At 41.4% G+C, this 23,671-nt stretch overlaps 1 protein-coding gene across 3 annotated transcripts; it reads right to left on the bottom strand.

Annotated features, from left to right (window-relative positions):
* LOC138948719 (folylpolyglutamate synthase, mitochondrial-like) lies at positions 1-23,671 on the bottom strand. Of its 3 annotated transcripts, none has more exons than XM_070320325.1 (13): positions 22,750-23,671; positions 17,578-17,709; positions 14,902-15,020; positions 13,089-13,203; positions 10,576-10,818; positions 9,638-9,715; positions 8,606-8,750; positions 7,033-7,128; positions 6,295-6,392; positions 5,158-5,210; positions 2,892-2,967; positions 2,107-2,176; positions 1-859 (listed from the first exon to the last, which is right to left on the bottom strand). In XM_070320325.1, the coding sequence occupies exons 1-13, from the start codon at positions 22,990-22,992 to the stop codon at positions 387-389; spliced, it is 1,941 nt and encodes a 646-aa protein (XP_070176426.1). In that variant the 5' UTR covers positions 22,993-23,671; the 3' UTR covers positions 1-386. The 3 variants fall into 3 exon arrangements, with proteins under 3 accessions (XP_070176426.1, XP_070176427.1, XP_070176428.1); XM_070320326.1 differs by lacking the exon at positions 22,750-23,671 and adding an exon at positions 22,335-22,558; XM_070320327.1 differs by lacking the exon at positions 22,750-23,671 and adding an exon at positions 20,817-20,927.

The following is a 23,671-nucleotide window of genomic DNA, read 5'->3' as shown; positions in this document are numbered from 1 at the left end:
CCCCCCCCCCCCCCCCCCCTTTTTTCTCAACGAATTTGCATCAATCTCAAGAATGGTTTGTGAGCAAAGGAAAATATCGGAATTCCGATAAAATTCGGACCAGTCCCATGTCTGTCAAGTACATCACCAAACGAGTGAAGATTTCCCGTTACCAATAGCTGTACATGGATGTGATTCTGGTTGACAAAATTCCAGTTAGACATGACAAAGGCGAGAGATTCACTCCACCTTGGATCACAGCTAGTTATTCATGTGAGGCGATATCACTTCGTGTACACCACCCATCAAGTGAAGACTTCCCGTTACCAATAGCTGAACATGGATGTGATTCTGGTTGACAAAAGTCCAGTTTGACATGACGAAGGCACTTGGAGTTGGAACCACAGCTAGTTATTCATGTGAGGCGATATCAGTTCCAGTACACCACCCACCAAGTGCAGACTTCCTGTGACCAAGACTTGGACATGGGTGTGGCCTGAACGGCTTTGCTCGTGTCTGTGGCCCACGGCCGCTGCAGACTCCTTTGGTCTGGCCACAGCCACCTCCCCTCTCTGCGTCGCCCACTGCAAGGCAGAGGAGATGCAGGGAAAGAGTTTAGATTCACACTCCTGTGGTGACACTAAGTCACAGGTATCACCTAACCTACTGACGACATGGTCGTCACTGTTCCTGGTGAAGTCCACCGAGTCCAAATACACATCCTCCCCGCACCCCGGGGGAGCGTCCGTCATACTGGCAGCCACAGGGTGAGACTGAAATTCCTTGGCTGATGAATCGGAGAACAGCTTGTCCCAACTCTGCTGATTGCGTGCACACTTTCTGACCACCGTGTCCTGTTCAACAGTCAGATTCATCTGGTCTGAAATAGAAAAGAACACAATTTTCAGTACAATGGAACCCCAATTTTAAGACCAAAAAAAATCTAAGAAAAACATGTCTTAAAAAAGAGGAAGTCTTAAATTGGGGGGTCTTAAAAGGGGGGGGGGGGGGGGGGGCCTGGGGGCCCGGTAGCTCAGTTGGTGGAGCACTGGACTTGTGATCGGAAGGTCACAGGTTCGAATTCGGGACGGGACGGGTCAACTTTATGTGAAGACCCAGAGACGAAAGCCATATCCCACCCCCGTGTCATCACAATGGCACGTAAAAGACCTTGGTCATTCTGCCATAAGCGCAGATGGCTGATACCACCTGAACACGCATACACTTGTGTATCTCATCAAAAGCCGTGAGGGCGTTAAACTCAAATTATCATATAACCCATATCATGTCCTTAAGAGGCAAAATATTTATCCTGTAGGACAGTAAGCATTCTCTCTTGCCGGGGGTTGGGGGTTGGGGGGGGGCATGGTATAACATGTCCTCATAAAACAGCAGTGTTGTCTAATAGGCCATTAAATAGCAGCTAAGCCTGGACAGCTGAATAAAATAGAATATTTTGGACCACAAATTGATTCTATTCTTCTTCTTCTTCTTCGTACGACGGTTGTGTCAGACTCGGAATCTGGAGGATGCCATGAACATGGACGTTCTTTCCAGGTCCTCCAGTGCTCCCCACATTTTGGTCCTCAGATCTGTTGGGTCAGGCCATGTCTGGATCCGCAGTTGCCAAAGGCATACAAAAGTTGTTTAGTTTTTAAGCTGTTCTGATTTTTGTTCATTTTTAACAAGCAGAAATGAGCTTTGGTGAACAATACTTTCAGGACCATCTGTGGTCTCAGTTCCACTGTATCAATATTATATTTTACATAAAAAATAAATAACAAATTAAATTTATGGATTAATGTAAAGACAGTACACAATGCCTTTCGCTGTATGACTTTTAACAGGGATGGCAAAATCTCAAAATATTAACTCGCCAACCGGGCGAGTAACTTTAAGAAAGTCACTAGCCCGCCAGAGATTTGGCTGGCCCGGTACATAACAAAGTTGCTGCATCTGCAGCATTTATGGCTTTGAAACTTGCTGTTACGACCACAAGTGTTGCATTTGACCAGAATTTTCACTGGCCAGAATTTCCACTAGCCCGGCGGATTTTTTGTACTCGCCCCTGGCGATTGGGCGAACAATTTGGCCATCCCTGTTAACTAACAGATTGTTGAAACTTACCTGGGATGTTTTCACTGGCAATAGTTGACACGACGTTTGGACAAAACGCAGCTCTTTGAAACTCGCATACCTGTAAATTTAAAGCCTGCATCAACACTTAGTCAAAATGGGATTAAACAGGGAAAGAAATGAAAACTAATAGATTATCTTAAGACGTTAACATTAAAAGTGAAGCAAAGAGTTTGAAAACTACCCATAGGATTAACCTGCAAAAAGGGCTCAGTTGTTTTCAAGACCAAAATTTGCCTTTTCATTTTTTGTTTGTTTGCTTAACGCCCAGCCGACCACAAAGGGCCATATCAGTTGCCTTTTCATCATAACCTGTGATAAATTTAAGAATTTAATGATATGCTCATACGACTCACCTTTACCTAAGTAATATGATTAGGCTGGCCAGCCTAACATTTCTAAGACTCTCCTGATTGCTCAGGTGAGTCAAATATTCTATAGAAACATCAGAACTATTATACATTATTTGTATTTTTGACCAAAATATGACATTTTGCACAGATCGAGACAGTCAGTGTTCCTGCGCTAGCGGTCGAGGTGAACAATGACTGTTGAGATCAGTGTAAAATGTCATATTTTGATCAAACACACAAATAACATTCATGTATCAATCAATTCTGGTTAGAATTCCTTTTAGTTTTTATGACTGAACGCACACAAACATGCATTATTTTGTAGTCTCGGCTGGCCGCCTAAATATGAAGTTTTATCGGCCTCTGACGTCACATGGCTCAAAGAAGGGAAATCCAGTGTTGAATCGATACATTAAGTCTTACCTTTAATGAGTTGAGTAAGGCTGACACAGGGCGGTCACCTGTCATATTGAACACCAGCGCTCGTGACACTTTGCATCTGCAACATCACAACAGGGCTGTTAGTATTATTAGCGGTATCTGTTCCAGAACTAAAGAAATAACAAAAACAAGAATGGCAAGTTGATGCAACGTTGAACTGACAAAGCAAAACTGCTTTGACAAGTGGTAACAGGTCTGTTTTCATGAGGATAAAAGTCGCTTGCTCATTTCTTCTTCTTCTTCTTCTTCTTCGTTCATGGGCTGAAACTCCCACGTTCACTCATGTTTTAGCACGAGTGGATTTTTACGTGTATGACCGTTTTTACCCCGCCATGCAGGCAGCATACGCCGATTTCGGGGGAGGCATGCTGGGTATTTTCGTGTTTCTATAACCCACCGAACTCTGACATGGATTACAGGATCTTTTCCGTGCGCACTTGGTCTTGTGATTGCGTGTACACACGAAGGGGGTTAAGTCACTAGCAGGTCTGCACATAAGTTGACCTGGGAGATCGGAAAAATCTTCACTCCCCACCAGGCGGCAGCGACCGGGATTCAATCTCACGACCTCCCGATTAGGAGGCCGACGTCTTACCACCACGCCACTGCGCCCGTCGCTTGCTCATTTCAAAGCTTGTTATTCTCTCAGGTGCCAGGAGACTCTCACTAATTCTATCACACATGTCATAGGTGTTTACATGGGTGAGACTGAAAAATGTCATGAATCCTGAACCTCAACCGAACCAACAACAACAACAACAACAACAACAACAACAACAACAACAACAACAACAACAACAACAACACCTCCACCACCAACAACAAAACAAGTCGCGTAAGGCGAAAATACAATATTTAGTCAAGTAGCTGTCGAACTCACAGAATGAAACTGAACGCAATGCAACGCAGCAAGACCGTAGCATCGTCAGTCCACCGCGCACGGCAAAGGCAGTGAAATTGACAAGAAGAGCGGGGTAGTACTTGCGCTGAGAAGGATAGCACGCTTTTCTGTACCTCTCTTCGTTTTAACTTTCTGAGCGTGTTTTTAATCCAAACATATCATATGTATATGTTTTTGGAATCAGGAACCGACAAGGAATAAGATGAAAGTGTTTTTAAATTGATTTCGAAAAAAAAATTTTGATAATAATTTTTATATATTTAATTTTCAGAGCTTGTTTTTAATCCGAATATAACATATTTATATGTTTTTGGAATCAGCAAATGATGGAGAATAAGTTAAACGTAAATTTGGATCGTTTTATAAATTTTTATTTTTTTTTACAATTTTCAGATTTTTAATGACCAAAGTCATTAATTAATTTTTAAGCCACCAAGCTGAAATGCAATACCGAAGTCCGGGCTTCGTCGAAGATTACTTGACCAAAATTTCAACCAATTTGGTTGAAAAATGAGGGCGTGACAGTGCCGCCTCAACTTTCACGAAAAGCCGGATATGACGTCATCAAAGACATTTATCAAAAAAATGAAAAAAACGTTCGGGGATTTCATACCCAGGAACTCTCATGTCAAATTTCATAAAGATCGGTCCAGTAGTTTAGTCTGAATCGCTCTACACACACACACACACACACACACACACACACACACAGACACACACACACACACACACACACACGCACATACACCACGACCCTCGTTTCGATTCCCCCTCGATGTTAAAATATTTAGTCAAAACTTGACTAAATATAAAAAGAGAGAGAAAAAAAAGGCCACAATCGAATCCGGATTTCCGGCCTATACCGAAAGAATCCCACCCATGCATTTAGGGCACTTCCTTCCCTTTGTTTATGAGGTCTGTTATCATTCTTGAAGGATGAGGCTTTTTGTTGTGCAGTCTTTCAAAACTGACGCCAAAAGCTCTTATTATGAACCTCTAACGTGGTTGCATAGCACCAAAAGCATGAAGGCTAGCCATACAAAATTACCTGCACTAGACACAAAAAAAGGTGAATAAAAAAACAAGAAAGGTATATTATTGGAATGTTTAATTATGACAAAACAAAACGTTATAGTCACTGATCTTTTGATCTTTGACCCAGAGGTCTTATAAGTGGACACAGTCACAAACACTTACTCTGCAGAAAATAAACTTATCTGACAAATTGTCCTGAAGTTGGCTTTGAAAATACAAGCGACACAATGTGATTAGGTCAATGAGACACAATTGTATCTTCCGAGCGAACTTATTACTATAACAAACTTCACAATCATTAACAAAACTTACCGCAGTCCCGTTCGTTCCTTCTCAGCTGCTTGTTGAAACCATTGGACACATTGCTAGAAAACAAACAAATATGAAAGACAGTTGAGTTGGAGTTGAAATATTGATTTAAACTTACCTAACCTGGTAACTGGTGTGTTTTATTTTTATTTTTATTTAGACAGTTGAGTTATTTAAAAAGTTAGTTGACGATTACCATTTTGATGTACATTTGTATGGGGCTCACAATGTTCAGATGCTCAGGCTTGACATTGTAAGACATCCATGCCATGAATATTATATATCGAAAACTAATAAATTACATGCAGAATGTAAAATATGGACCCTAAAAAGGCCACCCAAAACACACACAAATAAACAAACGCCAAAAACATGATCCGAGCATAAATTCTATAGAGTCCTGTGCTTTAGAAAGACGATGGTTCAAAGGTATTTCTTAATTTCTGTTTAAAGTTTTTGGTATCCAAAAGAGACACATGTAATTGCATCAACTTGTGGCACAGCCAGTAGAATTATGAACAGACTTGGCAGCGATGAGAATTCTATTTGAATCTTTGCAAATCATGCTAAAAATACAGCTACATCAACACAATAACTGCTTGTAATAAGTACGCAATAAACAGTACAAGTGTACAAAAAATTAGTGGTAAATTTTCTGAAGAAATGAGTAACGAAAAAAATATGATTCATTGTCCATCACAGAAATTCCATTTACCGTCACTAAAAAGTAGCTGCGTTCTAGCGAATGTTAGTTTTCATTACACCCAGGAACAAAAGTAAGCTGAAGTTCATCCCATGTAGAAGTTATGAGCATTTTTGTGGGTTGCATTTTATAGGGCCAACCTGTAAAGTTTCATGAGAATGCAGGAACATAAAACGCCCATTAGGGAGTATCTGCAGTGCCACTTTTCTGCGTAGACCATGTTTTACGACCAATTTTGTGACTGCTACATGGATTGGGAAGCCAAAATAAATACCAGGACTCACAAAAAAGACGCAACTGTTGCACGCTTCTGATTATTCGTTTAATTAAGCGTAGCGATCTTTAGCTTTGCGTAGAAATTGCTTTTAAAACGTAGCAGTTGGCAGCTCTGCTTAGGGGTGAGTGAAAAGTTAAGAATGTAAAGGTAGAGCAGTTACCTGCATGCTGTCTGTGGTGTGAGCACCATCCAGGTAGTACGTGACACCTTCGGCATGCACCGTCTGTGTGCGACCAGGCCAGCGACACTCGCACAACCCTGCACACACACACGCAGCTCTACACACTTTCCCATGCAAACTTCTAGTGTCAACAGGGATGGCCAAATCTCAAAATTTTAACTCGCCAACTGGGCTAGTAACTTCAAAGTTACTAGCCCGCCAGAAATTTCGCTGGCCCAGTACATACCACAGTTGCTGCATCTGCAGGCTTGAAAACTCGATATCAAAACCAAAAGTGTTGCATTTGACCAGAAATTTCATTGGCCAGCCGGGCGAGTTGCCAGGCAGTTTTTACTAGCCCGGCGGATTTTTTACTCGCCCCTGGCGATCGGGCGGACAATTTGGCCATCCCTGCCTGAACATTTCATCAGGAATTCTACATTTGTGGAAGGCAACTTTCATCCCTGTCACTGTATTTGTGAATTATGCAGAATACATAATACAGAATATTTTATTGCCCAAGTTTTGCAATTCATTTTGATAATTGCGGTTTTCACTCTAATCACCCCAGCCAAGCACACCGAATATACACAGCTATAAAACAATTAATGTGTTTGCCAAGAGTGAGATAAGAAGAGGTGAATTGAATTGAATTGAATTGAACTTTATTTAACAAGGATTAAGATTTAAGGCTACGCCTTTTCTTACAATCTGTCCTTAATCAAGTGTGAGAGGTACCTGTGATCATCTGCTGTGACAGGCCGGTGCTGTGTCGAACAGGGATGCTGTCCAGGCTGCTGGCACAGCCATGCTGCTCATCCTCTGTCTGACCACCTGGGCAAAATTCAGCCTTTCACTTTCATTTTACACCTAAGGGCGGGGATGTAGCTCAGTCGGTAGCGCATCTGGATTTGTATCCAGTTGGCCGCTGTCAGCGTGAGTTCGTCCCCACGTTCGGCGAGAGATTTATTTCTCAGTCAACTTTGTGTGCAGACTCTCCTTGGTGTCCGAACACCCCCCGTGTGTACACTACGCAAGCACAAGACCAAGTGCGCACGAAAAAGATCCTGTAATCCATGTCAGAGTTCGGTGGGTTATAGAAACACGAAAATACCCAGCATGCTTCCTCCGAAAGCGGCGTATGGCTGCCTAAATGGCGGGGTAAAAACGGTCATACACGTAAAAGCCGTGGGAGTTTCAGCCCATGAACGAACAAACAAACAAACATTACACCTTATTACCCCCCTTTTAAGACCTCCACAAATCTGAGAAAATCAGGTCTTAAAAAGGAGGGAGTCTTAAAATGGGGGTAAATTTGCAGAGCTTATGAACAAACAGGATCTTAAAAGGGAGGAAGTCTAATAAATTGGAGGGGTGTGTGTGTGTGTGTGTGTGTGTGTCGGGGTCTGCAAAGAGAGGTTCCACTGTATTCCATTGCTGGCAAATTTGGGGTGCTTCCTCTCAGTCCCAGCGGAAAGCTAGCAGCAGAGTCAGAGAATTATTTGATTTTTGACACAACATTATTGTTCCAAGCTCATAGCTTGTTGTTGATTCTGAATATGCTTTTCGTGTACCTTATTCTTAGCAATGGATGTTTGATGAACAAAGGGTAGTAAGCGATCTGTAGAATAAGTGAGAGTTATTCGGAACCAGTCTCCGGGCATCTGAGAGAAAAATAAGAATTGAAATGTACAAGAGACTTTCACCCTCTTTAAAAAAATTTTTTTTTTAGCAATGGATGATTGATTATACCGCTGTTTAACCCCTTCCCTGCCCACCCCGTATGTAATACGTGGTCATTTTCGGTTTGTCCTACGCCCCTAACCATATCTCATACGTGGGATTTGTGTCAACAACATTTCAGGACATTTCTGAAAACTAAATGGGAGGTAACCACTGTCCAAGTACTTGTAGGGGTTCTAAACACAGTTCTTTCCCATAGACCGTTCGGATAATGCTGTTATACTGTGGCAGTGAAGGGGTTAAAGCAAGGAGGTGAAATGAGGAGCATTTAGACAGAGTTATTCAGAACCAGTCTCCGGGCACCTGCGAGAAAAACAAGCATTAAAATGTACAAGACTTTCATCCTCTTTTAAATTTTTTCTTCCAGCAATGGAGGATTGATTATACCGCTGTTTAAACCAAAAAGGTGAAAAGAGGAAATCCAAAAACAAAGAGACTGCCAACGTTCCAAAATTCTGAATCAAAAAACAAGAAAGGTAGGTTTTTGGAACGTTTGTTATTGACAAAACAAAACGTTACAGTCACTTAACGACTGACTTGAAGAGTGAGCATTTAGACAGAGACAAACCTTTGTGTTGTGCGGAGAGCCAGATGGTACAGAGTTGAACAGCCAGGGCAGCATTGTACAGCTGTTTGGGACCAGCTATCCCCAAGTCCGCCTGCTTACTGCACAGCTCTTCCAGCATGAGAGGAGGAGCAAGGTACAGAGGGCACTGTACACAAACAAACACTGACCAGGAAATCAATTATCTAACAAGAACAGAATCTTAAACAAAATGAGGCAGAGCACCAGAGATCAAATAACCAAAGGGAAGTAAGCGCTCAAAATGCATACATGTGTCATGAGGAAGAAAGTCAGGGCGGGGATGTAGCTCAGTCGGTAGCGCGCTGGATTTGTATCCAGTAGGCCGCTGTCAGCGTGAGTTCGTCCCCACGTTCGGCGAGAGATTTATTTCTCAGAGTCAACTTTGTGTGCAGACTCTCCTCGGTGTCCGAACACCCCCGTGTGTTCACGCGCAAGCACAAGACCAAGTGCGCACGAAAAAGATCCTGTAATCCATGTCAGAGTTCGGTGGGTTATAGAAACACGAAAATACCCAGCATGCTTCCTCCGAAAACGGCGTATGGCTGCCTAAATGGCGGGGTAAAAAACGGTCATACACGTAAAATTCCACTCGTGCAAAAAACACGAGTGTACGTGGGAGTTTCAGCCCACGAACGCAGAAGAAGAAGAAGAAGAGGAAGAAAGTCGCTTGTTCATTTCAATGCTTGTTATTCTCTCAGGTGCCAGGAGATTGGTTCCGTATAACACTCGCTTACTCCATTACACATGAATGCATTTAGTGCCCTTACTTCCCTTTGGTTACTTAACAAGAACAGGTTGTTTTGTTGAGCGCGAGCTGGTTTGTGTATTTTGTGTGTAATTTCATTCCTACTGATGCTGTTAAGTGTTATTGATCGCATGACCTGTAAAATACAGAAGGTTTTGCAACCATTTTGACGGGAACCAAACAAACATAGCCCAGGAAATCAATTATCTAACCAGAACAAACCGTTTTGACCTATTCTAACAGAAGGAAAACAGAAATAGCCTGGCTACCTGAATTTCCTGAGATCTTTCCAGAAGAACCTGCATGGCCGAGTCAGGCTGCTCCACGGTAACGGCTGGGGCTCCTTTCTGGAACGTCACAAAACATGTCAAAGGACCAATCAACACCAATTGCCTATCAAGATTGCAAGTGTGTGTGTGTGTGTATGTGTGTGTGTGTGTGTGTGTGTGTGTGTGTGTGTGTGTGTGTGTGTGTGTGTGTGTGTGTGTGTGTGTGAGTGAGTGAGTGAGTGAGTGAGTGAGTGTATGTGAGTGAGTGAGTGAGTGAGTGAGTGAGCGTGATTGCGTACGTACGTGCGTCTGTGTATTCCATAAATTAATCTAATTTGAAATCAACCAAGTTTTATTTTTCAGCATCTCTAGTTTTTGTAGCCAGGTTTCAGCATAATAAGGTACTATCCTTCTCCTTTTTAGTATACTATTCATGTACTAGACCATCATCAATCTGTCCATTCTTTCACGTGTGAAGAGAGCATCCTCCCAATTGGAAACATACAAAAAAAGAACATTCTATTTCTAACTTTAAAAAAGTCCTCAAAAACAAAGAGACTCCCAAGCGGCTGCACCTTTTTCGAGCTAAGGCTTTTTTTTGTTAATTTAATATTTGTTTGTCTCTGCACTTCAAAGACCGCTGGGTCAAAACATCTGTGACTGCGCATATTGTTTTGTCAATAACAAACGTTTCAACAATTTGCCTTTCTTGTTTTTTTGATTATTTTATTATTTCTAACTATGTTCCTTGCAGGGTGAGAATTTTTGCATGAATTAATTTTGCGACCGACACTCAGTGTCCATCTGTGAAATCAGTTCAATACAATGTGTAACACAATCTCAGTTCTCTGTCAGAGAGCCATTCTCACTTTAAAAATGCTGGCCTCATGCAACACAACCTGAGTTCTCTGTCACTAGTGTCAGGTAGCCAATCTCACCTTAAAAATGCCGGCCTTGTGCCAGGCAATCTCCTCCAAGGTGTGGCCCAAGAGGCTGGTGTGGTCAAGGTCCAGAGAGGAGATCCCGCAGACCACAGGGGAGCTGACCACGTTGGTGCTGTCGTACTGACCGCCGATGCCCACCTCAAGCAACACCACGTCCACGCCTTCCCGCACAAACACGTGGAATGCCATCACCGTCAGGAAGCCGAAGTAGTGGGGCATGCCCCCTTCCCCCCTGTCCTAGCAAATGGTCAAGAAAAACATCTGATTTAGGCCTAAAAAAAAAAAAGGTGTGGTTACGGTAACCCGACCTACCCTATTTTTAGGGGCCGACCCTATAACTTTTTTTATTTTGTCAAAAAACAAAAAAAACGAGTGCAGAAAACGCAATGAAAGCGAAAGCGCTCGAGTCGCACACTTATTTCCCTGTCAAGTAGGTTTAATTTGTACACATTAGAAAAAAAAGTTTAAAAAAAACCAAAAGTGATTGCCTACCTTCCTACCCTATTATTTTTGGCTATGTTACCGTAACCACACCTATTTTTTTTTTTGCCTTACAAAGGGAAGTAAGCGCTCTAAATACATACAACATGTGTAATACAGTGCCACCCCCCTTTGAGACTACCTCCCTATTACCAGGGCTCCCCATAGCGCGCGTCCCTGCCTCCTATACGCACTGGAAGCCGAAAACACGTACTAAAAATGTATGTAAGAGGTCCATGGACACACTAGACTTTAAAAGAGCGGGTCCTGGGACCCACTAAATTTTCTTTATCGTGCGTACCGTAGATACCATTTTCAGACTGCAACCGTTCGTTATAAATTGTACACTGGGACTTTTCGGTGTTTGGACCTTTGGGACCCTCTAAAATTTTGCAGTGGGGGTCCAAGGACCCTCTAAAAATTAAAACTGGGGGTTGCTATCATGACCCTGTTCTCTCAGAATTTCTGTTTGTTTGCTTAACGCCCAGCCGACCACGAAGGGCCATATCAGGGCGGTGCTGCTTTGACTTATAACGTGCGCCACACACAAGAGAGAAGTCGCAGCACAGGCTTCATGTCTCACCCAGTCACATTATTCTGACACCGGACCAACCAGTCCTAGCACTAACCCCATAATGCCAGACGCCAGGCGGAGCAGCCACTAGATTGCCAATTTTAAAGTCTTAGGTATGACCCGGCCTGGGTTCGAACCCACGACCTCCCGATCACGGGGCGGACGCCTTACCACTAGGCCAACCGTGCCGGTCAGAATTTCTGTTCATAACCTCTGTAAATGTATCCCTATTTCAAGACCCCCTCCTTATTGTTTGTTCGTTCATGGGCTGAAACTCCCACGGCGTTTACGTGTATGACCGTTTTTACCCCGCCATTTAGGCAGCCATACGCCGCTTTCGGAGGAAGCATGCTTGGTATTTTCGTGTTTCTATAACCCACCGAACTCTGACATGGATTACAGGATCTTTTTCGTTGCGCACTTGGTCTTGTGCTTGCGTGTACACACGGGGGTGTTCGGACACCGAGGAGAGTCTGCACACAAAGTTGACTCAGAGAAATAAATCTCTCGCCGAACGTGGTGACGAACTCACGCTGACAGCGGCCAACTGGATACAAATCCAGCGCGCTACCGACTGAGCTACATCCCCGCCGCCCCTCCTTATTAAGACCTAATTTTCTCAGACTTGAGGTCTTAAAAAGTGGGTTCCACAGTAGAGTAAGTGAGAGTTATCTGGAACCACTCTTCTGGCACCTGAGAGAGTAACAAGCATTGAAATGAACAAGTGACTTTTATCCTTTTTTTAAATTTATTTTTTTATGGCCAAGAAATAGTCAGAATAAGATGTGGGTCCCGTTTCCAGTACAGTAGTACATCCCATTTAAAACCACCAATTAAAGAATTTGAGAAAATCAGGTATTACATTTAGAGCTTATGAAAGTAGGTTTTCAAAAGGGGGTGTCTTATAAATATGGTATCCTGCTGTACATACAAAGAAGCTAAAGAGATGATATTTACATGCAAAATACCAGCAAATTTCTTTATTTAAAGTTTGTAACTTATAGTGAGTGGGATGTGAATACAATAGAGTACTACTGTACAGTGGAACGACCCCTCCGTTTGCCAACTGATTTTCTGGGCACAGATGCCTTTTAACACTGTAATTAACTAACCTCCGAGTGTTTTAAAGGATAATTACATAATAGGATTATTTACCTATTAACTGTATTCGTGTGTGTGTGTGTGTGTGCAGTTTGCTATTGTACATTGCTGTGAGCTCCGGTGAGAAGGGGCATTTAATAAGTGTTCATTATTATTATTATAAAAAGTGTGTGAGTTGGAAAACCCCAGATTCAATCAATAATCAAAGTGACAAAGACAAGGAGTCCATTTGCAAAAGCCAGGAAAGCCGAGAAAAATGTGACAGAAACATTCAAAAAGAAGTTGCCTCCCCTGTGATGAAACTCTACACTCTGATTCCCAACCAAAACAAATATGTAGCAGACACCCTTACCTCTGTAGACTTGAGCCTGTTATAGACGTCCCAAAAGGCAGTGCTGAACAGCTCCTGGTCAATCGGATGTCCATTTATACGAATTCGTTCACGAACTTCAATCAGATGTGGAGAACTGTAACAATAGAGACATCATTCTGATAATCCTATATAAACTCCAATACCATGTTTAACACAGAATTCTGACACACTTCTTATTGATTCCAACACCCACTGTACGGCAAATACAACGACTGGCTGCATGGCAGTACAGTACGTGGTACCTGAAAAACACTCAGTCTGCAACACTACAGAGAGATAGAGAGTAGAGGAGATGGAGGGGAGAGAGGGAATGGAAGGAGGGAGAGAGGGGGAGAGAGACTCGAGGAGGAATGGGGGAGAGAGAGGAGGGATGGGAGAGAGAGAGAGATGATGATGATGATGGAACTTTATTTTTCAAGGATAGAGGTTGAAAAATAAAGAGAGAGAGAGAGAGAGAGAGAGAGAGAGAGAGAGAGAGAGAGAGAGAGAGAGAGAGAGAGAGAGAGAGAGAGAGAGAGAGAGAGAGAGAGAGAGAGAGAGAGAGAGAGAGAGAGAGAGAGAGAAGAACGGATTGGGAGAGACACAGAGAAAGGGGGGATGGGGGAGAGAGTAAAAGAGAAAAGAGAGAAGGAGGAGAGAGAGAAAGAGAGAGATGGGGGAGAGAGAGAAAGAGAGAGAGAGGGAGAGGAGAGGGAGAGAGAGAGACTCAGAACTTTATTACAAAAGGATAAAGAGAGAGAGAGAGAGAGAGAGAGAGAGAGAGAGAGAGAGAGAGAGAGAGAGAGAGAGAGAGAGAGAGAGAGAGAGAGAGAGAGAGAGAGAGAGAGAGAGAGAGCTGCGTTCGCAGTCTCTGTTCATCCAGCATTTGTGGTATGAATTCATCCCTCTACCCCATCCCTTAATCTCTGTGTGTTCGAGAAGAACCCATGAGTTACATGTGAGTATGAGAGACAGAGAAACTAATCAATTATAAGTAATGGTCCTTTGCATGCTGGCTGAATAACAAAATGGATGCAAGACAATACTGTACACTTCCAGTCAGATAACAACCTAACAGCCACAGCAGGGCTGGTCATGCCATTTATTTTGTAATGTCTGCTGAAATAGTTTTTGTAACACCAACAGTATCAAATAGAAAGAGAATGCAGTGTGTGTGTGTGTGCGTGCGTGTGTGATGGGACAATGACAATAGTGATGCCGCAAATGTTGACACCTGTCCATCAATGTAATGAGACCTCGTGACATAAGTAAACATTCAGTTGTTGTTGTCAATGTTCTTTGTTTGTTCCAGGCTCATGTACAGTGAAAAATAGAGACACCAAGTCTGTACATATAATTGAAATTTTTTTTTTTTATTAAGAGGCACGCTACAGCGTCTTCCCAACCATAAACACAGGATTATTTAATAAATAAAAATTTAAAAAAGGGAAAAAAAGAAAAGAAAAAAAAGAAGAAAAAAGAAAGAAAGAAAGAGACTGCAGCAAAACATTGTTAGCATTGTGTTCAGAGCACTCCCATTTAATAAACCCGCATACTAGTGGACTGCATATTATAATATCAGAAATCAAAGGACCAACAGCTGGCATGCTCATCTTGAAATTGTGATTGTTCAAATCTGCCGTGAACATTTAAGAGCCATTGACAAAACAATAACAACACTTTACTGTCCATTAATGAATACATTAAAACGGAAATTCTTCGACATGTCTAACCTGCTTGTCAACGATTACAAAATACAAATCGAAAACACAGAAAAACCTCTAAGAACTTAGTGGACTGATCCAAGACTTACCTGAAGGTTCCTGTCTTGTATCCATACTGGCGTAAGATGCTTTCAGCAAAGGCACAGGTGGATCCCTTCCCCTTGGTCCCTGTGACGTGGATCACATTCAGCTTGTCAATGTCCTCCACCTGCACGAAAAACACACTCATGCCAATCAAACCAAGCTCTCAACAGGATAAGACAAAGGCGAAAGCGGAACCCCCTTTTATTTTTAAGGCAGAGATGAACTAATACACAGAGAGCCTTTTATCAAAGGAAAGTGCAGAGTCTTAGGAACAAAACGGTACCAAAATCAAGAGTACTGGTCAAGAAAGAAAGACGCAAAAAGTAATTGAAAACTGCGACAGTCGTACGTCGCAGTTTATCTTGGGATGTCGCACACACCTGATTGCTCATGTGAGACAGGCCCACAGACCCTAGAGCACATCCTGCAGTCCTGCCCCCTATACCAAGACGCACGGACACAGCACTGGCCGCATGGAGCTACTCTAGCGGAGAAACTCTGGGGCACCAAACAAGACCTGGACACGACCACAAACTTCATAACCCATATTAGACTGGAAATCTGAGGCCTGATCTAGGAACGAACGAACGAACGAACTTTATTACTCAAGGATGGAGATTTTAGGCTCACGCCTAGTCTTACAATCTGTCCCTGCTAAACTAAGACATAAAAATAAAGACAATAAAAGGACAATTGTCAATCGCAATCATACAGTATTACTAATTACAACATTACCTATACGCATACATAATGCATAATAGAACATTGAAATGTACATGTATGTCAATATAATACAAAGGAAAAGAAAAGTCGACTCGCACACATACGCGCGCCACATGCCTGCAATCACGTTCGCACTCAATACAACACACACACACACACACTCACTCACTCACTCACTCACTCACACACACACACACACACACACACATGCAAAAACACACCCACACACACTGTGTAGGAATGCTGAAGAAGAAGAAGTCGCAGTTTAGTTTATCTCCATCAAAATGTATGACAGAAACAGAGGAGAGGTCTTATAATAGAGGTAAATTAACAGAATTAATGTTGACAAAATCTCAGAAAGCACGGTTTTAACAAGGGGGGGGGGGGGGGGGGGGTTGGTCTCAAAAGCGGAGTTCCACTGTACTAAGGCCTAAAAAAAATAGGTGTGGTTACGGTAACCCGACCTACCCTATTTTTAGGGGCCGACCCTATAACTTTTTATTACATTTGTCAAAAAAACACCCAAAAAAACACAAGAAAACGAGTGCAGAAAACGCAATGAAAGCGAAAGCGCTCGAGTCGTCATGCAGACGATGCAAGGGAAATAACTCCTTCTACTAAAAAGGCCCAACAGACGCTTGCCATGAAAAAAATGGCGGCATCTTCTTCGGTTGCGAGTGCTACACGCTTGGTTGCTCTGCTATTAAGAAAAAAAAAGTTAAAAAAATAAAAAAAAAGTGATTGCCTACCTTCCTACCCTATTGTTTTTGGCTATGTTACCTTAACCACACCTATTTTTTTTTGGCCTAACTGCCATGCCTGTATAAAACCTTTCAATGAGCATCTACTTTTGATATAAACACAGGGACTTCTGAAACAGATCACATCTGTTTGTTCTTTGGCCTTGCTCACAAGTTACATGAGCAGTGTATAACCTTGGTAACTGCAGACTTGTGCACACCCAAAACGCTCATCAGTAGTATTTATAAACAAACCAAATTTCAGTAGTTTTTAAAATGTTTCAGTAGTAAGCTGTAAGCGTATTGGTCTCCTTTGCTGGATTTTACGATCTCCAGGTTGTCTTGAGAATAACTGGACTTCCAGCACCGTTGTGCTGTTTTCTTATTCTTTGGTGACAGAGCTGGTGTCTCCTCTTCACTATCTGAATCTCGCACTCTTTTTTTTCTTTTAAATGTTTCACTTCAATCACAATTTGCCACGCAGACGCTGGACGAACTAAGTCTAAGAACAAAGACTCAATGCTGTGAACACGCGCGCTTCCGGTAAATCGGAAAACGTCTTTTCAGCGCAACGACCAACTAATTGGTCAAAACATCTTAAAACAGAAAAAAAAATTTAAAAATTTTGTTGAGTAAAACATCTGAATTTCGGAATTGTAATTAAAAATCCGTAGCACCGTATTCTGCATATATATAAAAATCTGAGAAATTACGGAGAAACTGTAGATGTGCACGGGTCTGTAACTGAGCATCTGAAGTCATATCAAATTGTGCTTTACAATTACATGTGACTCTGGTAATGCTTATGGAGTGACGTTTCTACAATTCATGATCATCAAAACAGCTTGTGATCAGTTAGTCATGCACTCAGTTTTACAGAGGCACACAGTACTTTCTCTTGCTGGATACATGTTAAGGCCAACAAAAAAAATATAGGTGTGGTTAAGGTAACATAGCCAAAAACAAAATAGGGTAGTAAGGTAGGCAATCACTTTTTTTTTTTAACTTTTTTTCTAATGTGTAAAAATTAAACCTACTTCAGTACTTGACAGGGAAATAAGTGTGCGACTCGAGCGCTATCGCTTTCATTGCTTTCTGCACTCGGGTTTTTTTTGTTTTTTTTTACAAATGTAATAAAAAGTTATAGGGTCGGCCCCTAAAAATAGGGTAGGTCGGGTTACCGTAACCACACCTATTTTTTTTTTAGGCCTAACTCACCGTCAAACCAGCTCGTTGCAAGTAGTCCACCATGCGAGCGATGTTGTGCTTCCTGCTTTCATTGCGGTGTTCCAATGAGCGCTTTATGGTCTCTGCATTGGACTGGAGGGAATTCAGGGCTTTTACAGCTTCCTGAAAGTGTCAGAAAAACAGCTTTGTCAAACTTTAAATTAACACAGATAGTTTTGGAAAATAAAATTTTAAATAATAAATCTCCATTCAATCATGAAAAGTCAGTTCAAGACACCTTTCTTTCTTTCTTTATTTGGTGTTTAACGTCGTTTTCAACCAAGAAGGTTATATCGCGACGGGGAAAGGGGGGAGATGGGATAGAGCCACTTGTCAATGTCAATTGTTTCTTGTTCACAAAAGCACTAATCAAAAATTTGCTCCAGGGGCTTGCAACGTAGTACAATATATATTACCTTACTGGGAGAATGCAAGTTTAAGTACAAAGGACTTAACATTTCTTACATACTGCTTGACTAAAATCTTTACAAAAATTGATTACATTCTATACAAGAAACACTTAACAAGGGTAAAAGGAGAAACAGAATTCGTTAGTCGCCTCTTACGACATGCTGGGGAGCATCGGGTAAATTCTTCCCCCTAACCCACGGGGGGGTCCAAGACACCTTCCTTCCTATGTATGTAAATGACCATGATGTGAACCCCGACAGATCTTCCCAGGTGTTTACATGGGATACGAGTATTCTTCCATTGGACACAAAATTACCAGAAACCCACAGCATAGGCTTAGCGCCAGCTCTGCTCTAGGTGAAGAGTGGGAAATTTTTTGCTGAATTAATTTCATCAAAATTGTTTTAAGTTATCAGTTTGGATTCTAATTCATTACAAAATTAAACTTTAAGGACACTAGTACTAGTTACCATTTCTTTTGTCTAATATTGCATCTAACTTTCATTATTGATGATTAAACTTTGACGGAACTATTTGCAGTTTTCCTGCTGACACAAACAATTTTGAAATTCTACTGGATACATTTTTTCTGTGTCACTATTTGACCAAATTTTGGTGTTAAGGCACACAAAAAAATAGGTGTGGTTAAGGTAACATAGCCCCCCAAAAATAGAGTAGGAAGGTAGGCAATCATTTTTTTTTAAACTTTTTTTTCTAATGTGTACAAATTAAACCTACTTGACAGGGAAATAAGTGTGCGACTCGAGCGCTGTCGCTTTCATTGCGTTTTCTGCACTCGGTTGTTTTATTTTATTTTTATTTTTTTGACAAATGTAATAAAAAGTTATAGGGTCGGCCCCTAAAAATAGGGTAGGTCGGGTTACCATAACCACACCTATTTTTTTTTTTTAGGCCTAATCAAAATAACTTAGATGTGGTTACTCATCCATGCTGCCTATAAATCCATGCATAATCCACCGACCTACCCCCTCCCCTCCCCCCCCCCCCCCCCCCCCTATCAGGTGACAGACGAACTCAGGTATTCATGTCATGTTAAGATCACTGTTGAGGACAATGAATGCCTGTGTTGTTTATAAATTATACTCTGTGCATGTAAACTGTAATTTGGTTTATTCATCAGTGAATAACTTGATCCTTCTGACATTGACAATAGAGAAAAGTATGTTTAAAACAGACACACACATGACAGAGAAAGGGATAGAGAGAGAGGGGGAGGGGGCCATTCTCAAAATGTAGTTGCGAAGTACAGTACTCGACCAGTTCCAAATCATTTCTCTTTTCTTTGCCTAGCCTACTATTTTTTTTTCTTCTTTAACTTAACTTGTCGAACCAACTAGTTATGAGATACTGTACACACAACCAAAATAAAAGAATAAAGAAAAATAACAGAAAAGAAGACATAGAGAGAACACTTAATAGCAGACACTGATGAGTAGGACCACAATGTCGGTGACGTAAAATGTCATAGAAATTTGTGAAGCCGTCCTCTACATGTTAATGAGGTCAGGATATGTGTCCGATTCACAAACATTTGTGGCAACATCCCTGTCTGTTACAGTGTTAGCAACAGTTTGAAATAACATTATCATGTACAGAATGGGTTTTTTTAAGTGGATACAATTACAAAGTGGAATTGCAGCTTTGACATGCTGATCTGGGTTACCACCAGGTTATTTTGATCTGAAGATCGTTTTACACGATTGAAATGGTTTCATATTCCCCCGATCGACCCTATTTTTTCCTTCAAACCCTAGAAAAACTTTTTTTGACCAAAACAAATTTAATAAAAATGACCAAAACTTGATTTTGTAGACTTTACAAGTAAAGCTACTCTTCTCCTAGTCCTACATCAGGTGACATAGCTTGCATGATTTTTAGCCAATAAAAAGCCACAGGCACCTGTGTAAATAAAAAACAAACTTTAATGAAAAATATAAAAAATAAATAACAACCTAGTTGTAGACTTTTACCTACTGACCCTTTTTTGGGCCTTGTCAATGTCATGGAAAAAAACCAAGTTTTTATAAATATTTTTGCCTTATCTGCGCTGTGCGCCTTTGCCCTTAGGCCAACATAAAAGTTGGTTTAGGGTAACGTGACCAAAAAAAATGGGGTCAGTAGGTAGGCTTTTTTATTTATTTTTTTTGAATTCAGTTTACCTCATGAAAACATCACAAACACAATTTTGTCTCAAGCTCAGAGGAGGTTACTTCCCTTCGTCTCGGTATAGTTCGCAAAATGTGCCAAAAGTTGTGTTTTTTGTTTTTTTGAGAATTTAAAAAAAAAGTTATACTAGGGTTGGTCGGGTATATTCTATAGTCTCTGCCTCAACCAACATATTTTTTGTTGGCCTTAATTAAGAACTCGATCTACGTGACATAAAAGACGGTCCTCAATACAATAACTTGAATATGTTTATATCATCAGGTCTTCCCTCAAAGACAATTTAGTCATATAATATTAATTAATATATTCATTTTCACTTCAGAACCTAGCTGTCTCCCTCTCCCGGGTAAAAAGAGTACAACAAATTATGCCCAGAATAACCTTACCACTTGGCCAGTCGGGTTTGTTGTAAGAAACCATTTTCGCAGTTAGTTATTGTTCATAAGGATTTTCAAAGGACTGACTGCATGACCATGACCATGACTTCATTAAAAAGTTGTTTACTTTAAGTAACTTGCACTGCAAATGAGGTCAGATTCTCAGAACCGATAGCTTACAAGGTACATTTGATTTTCACAAAATACTTTTCCTTGCAACGTTTAAAAACAGCACATTTATAAACTAGGGCCTACATCTTATCTTCATTCTTGTTGTGCTCCTTTATTAGAGTAAGTGCGCCGGTGTCCGTACCCCTTCCTCGGACCGTACCCCTTCGGTTTTTGTTGTTTTTACTCGTCTGCAGACCTCCAGTCGGTTCGTGAAGCGTCTATTTTTAAACTAGAACTATCCGGCAGTGAATATTTGTAGCCAATGACGTGTTCGCGCTCACTTTACCGCCTTACCAGCCTACACGGCAAACCCACTTCTACTTTTGCTTTCTGCTTGTTGAAACTTTTAAGTTTTCCACTCGATCAATTCAGTTGATATGGTTGTTTGAAATGGTCGTACAGCTCAGTTTGGGTCTTTCTAGATGTATTTTTCACGCTTAACACGATTATGGGGGTTAAAAGTATGCTTTGAGTCAAGTTTCATGGGTATTTGTCAAAACATAACGTAGCGTTCAGCAGAGTTGAAAGGGGTACGGTGTGACGTTTTCATCTTTCGCCGTGTTGATATTTCGCTTCTCGGCCTCGTTGATCTAGTATAAACTCTACACTGAACAAAAAAACACCCTTCGATAGTACTGATGAGCGACCTTGTGTACCTTACATTCATGGGGCCAAATTTGTCCAACCAATTTGTTTTATTTAACTTGGAAATTTGATTCATCCTAAAATGTTTCCTTCTTACTCAAGGGACGTAACCACTCAGTACACGTTTTCGAAGAATTCGATTTTGGGGTTGAAATCTATAAAATTTTACCACCAATTTTCTTCACATGCAAGAAACTGACATGCTTTTCGTCCTTAAATAATTTCACTTCTTAATTTTACCAGGAAACAACATTTCAGTCTTGAGTATATTATATATATTATATGTCGAGGGGGAAATATGTACACAGGCGAAAGATGAAATCGTGACAACGGTCCCGGGGCCTGAAAAAATCAGGGTCTTCCTCGGTCCGTACCCACTTTTAATTTACTCTTTTTTTTGGGTTTTGAAGCCAATGTCTGTTTTATGGCCTACTCATTACTTTTTGTTAATTTATTATGTTACAGATTTGAATATATACGGGTTACTTGGATGACTTGATTGTGATACTGTTATTGTTTGTTACTAAGATCTGGTCAGTTCTCTATTTCCTAACTTTTTAGTTGTTGTTGACATTACACACACACATAGACTAAGGCCAAAAAGAAAAAAAGGTCTGTTTACTGTAACATAGACCAAAAAAATAGGGTCGGTAGGTCGGGATTTTTTTTTATTTATTTTTTTTTCTCTCCAAAAAACCATATTTTTACTTTATTTTGCAAAAAAACAAGATTTTTTTTTTTTTCCCAAATGCCAAAAAAAAGTCTAGGGTCGCGCGAAAAAACTAGGGTCGGTCGGGTTACCGTAAACAGACCTCTTTTTTTTTTTGGCCTAAACTAAATTAACTATCCCATGAATATATTCACCATAAAATTACAGACAAGCAATCATACATAATTATAGGTATGCAAACGATTTTCTACAACCCTTAACTTGGTTAAAAACAACGACAGACGGACCAGGGTAGTAGGGTACGGATCGAGGCTAACCCGGGTACGGCTTCGAGGAACAGCTAGTACGGATGAAGGAAAACCCGGTACGGTCCGAGGCTCAGATGAATGACGTTAGAAACGGACTTCTACATAATTAGGGGATTCCCCTCTAAACCAACCAATGGCAGCCAAGAAAGGCCGACAGCCCGCAGTAGCTGTAGCAATTTATAGAATGGCGATCGAAGCCACAGCTCCGAAGTTATGAGCTTTCAAGCCTGAAGGGGTACGGACACCGGCGCACTTACTCTACATCACACACATCTGAATAAAATACTGTTTAAACCAACGTTGAAAACACTGACATTGTGAACAGAATTAAATCTCCTACCAGTACCAGGCACTACTGCATGAGCTTCGTCAACGGTCAAGTTCCTGCACCTACCGTGTACGACGGTTTGTTGTGATGTTTGTGAGCCGTCAAATCCGATGCCGCAGAACTCGACGCCATTCCTCGAACGCCTGTGTGTGTCTGCAAGCCTAACGACAGGTCAGGGAATGCAAACAAACGTCCCGTGTTTTGCCTGGTGAGCGCGACACTGGGACCAGCACAGCTGCCTTTATCAGTCAGTTTAGTCACAAAGCGGGGGAAGGCGCGAGCCGAGTGGCCGAGCCCACGTGTTGCCATCGGTTAAATACAAAACGCCTGACAGAGTTGTCAACACATTAGTTTCGTACGGTTTACAATCATATGGATGCATGCGCTAGTGCAGTGTTCTTCGATCACGAGGTGATTCCTTTCAGCGTTTCAGCGACCATTCTGAAAAAGTGCAAAGTTGTCGTGGTTGGCTGTTGGTGTTTGCAACTTTCGTTGAACATGCATGGATCGACACACGTAAACATTACGAACTCCTGTGACGATTCAGCTGTTTCAGCACCAATTTTCACCACTTGGCCTAAAAGGTTGACTTTTCAAGCACACAAGACCACAGCAGCAAGCGTAGTCTTTCTTCCTCACCGACAAAGTTTAATTAATACAATAACATTCTGCGCTTAACTGAACAGACGGACAGGGTCACTGGTCTTCGGTGCACTCACCGATGTGTGACGAAGGGGGATAACTCTACGTGGTCAATGTTGAATAAAATGATCGAATCGGCGCTTTTCCGGGAAGAACGAGCGCTTCTTTGGAGTTTCCTTTTAAAATCCTGCACAAATTCATTAACATGATGAATAGGGATGTTTGTAATCAAAGCATTGGTACTGCAGAATTTTACTGTCAGCATTCTTTTTATATTTAGTCAAGTTTTAACGTAGGGGGGAAATCGAGACGAGGGCGGTGTGGTGTATGTGTGTGCGTGTGTGTG

The sequence above is a fragment of the Littorina saxatilis genome, linkage group LG15 (genome assembly GCF_037325665.1).
Source record: "Littorina saxatilis isolate snail1 linkage group LG15, US_GU_Lsax_2.0, whole genome shotgun sequence".
Classification (NCBI taxonomy): domain Eukaryota; kingdom Metazoa; phylum Mollusca; class Gastropoda; order Littorinimorpha; family Littorinidae; genus Littorina; species Littorina saxatilis.
This window is presented reverse-complemented; position numbering and strand designations above follow the sequence as displayed.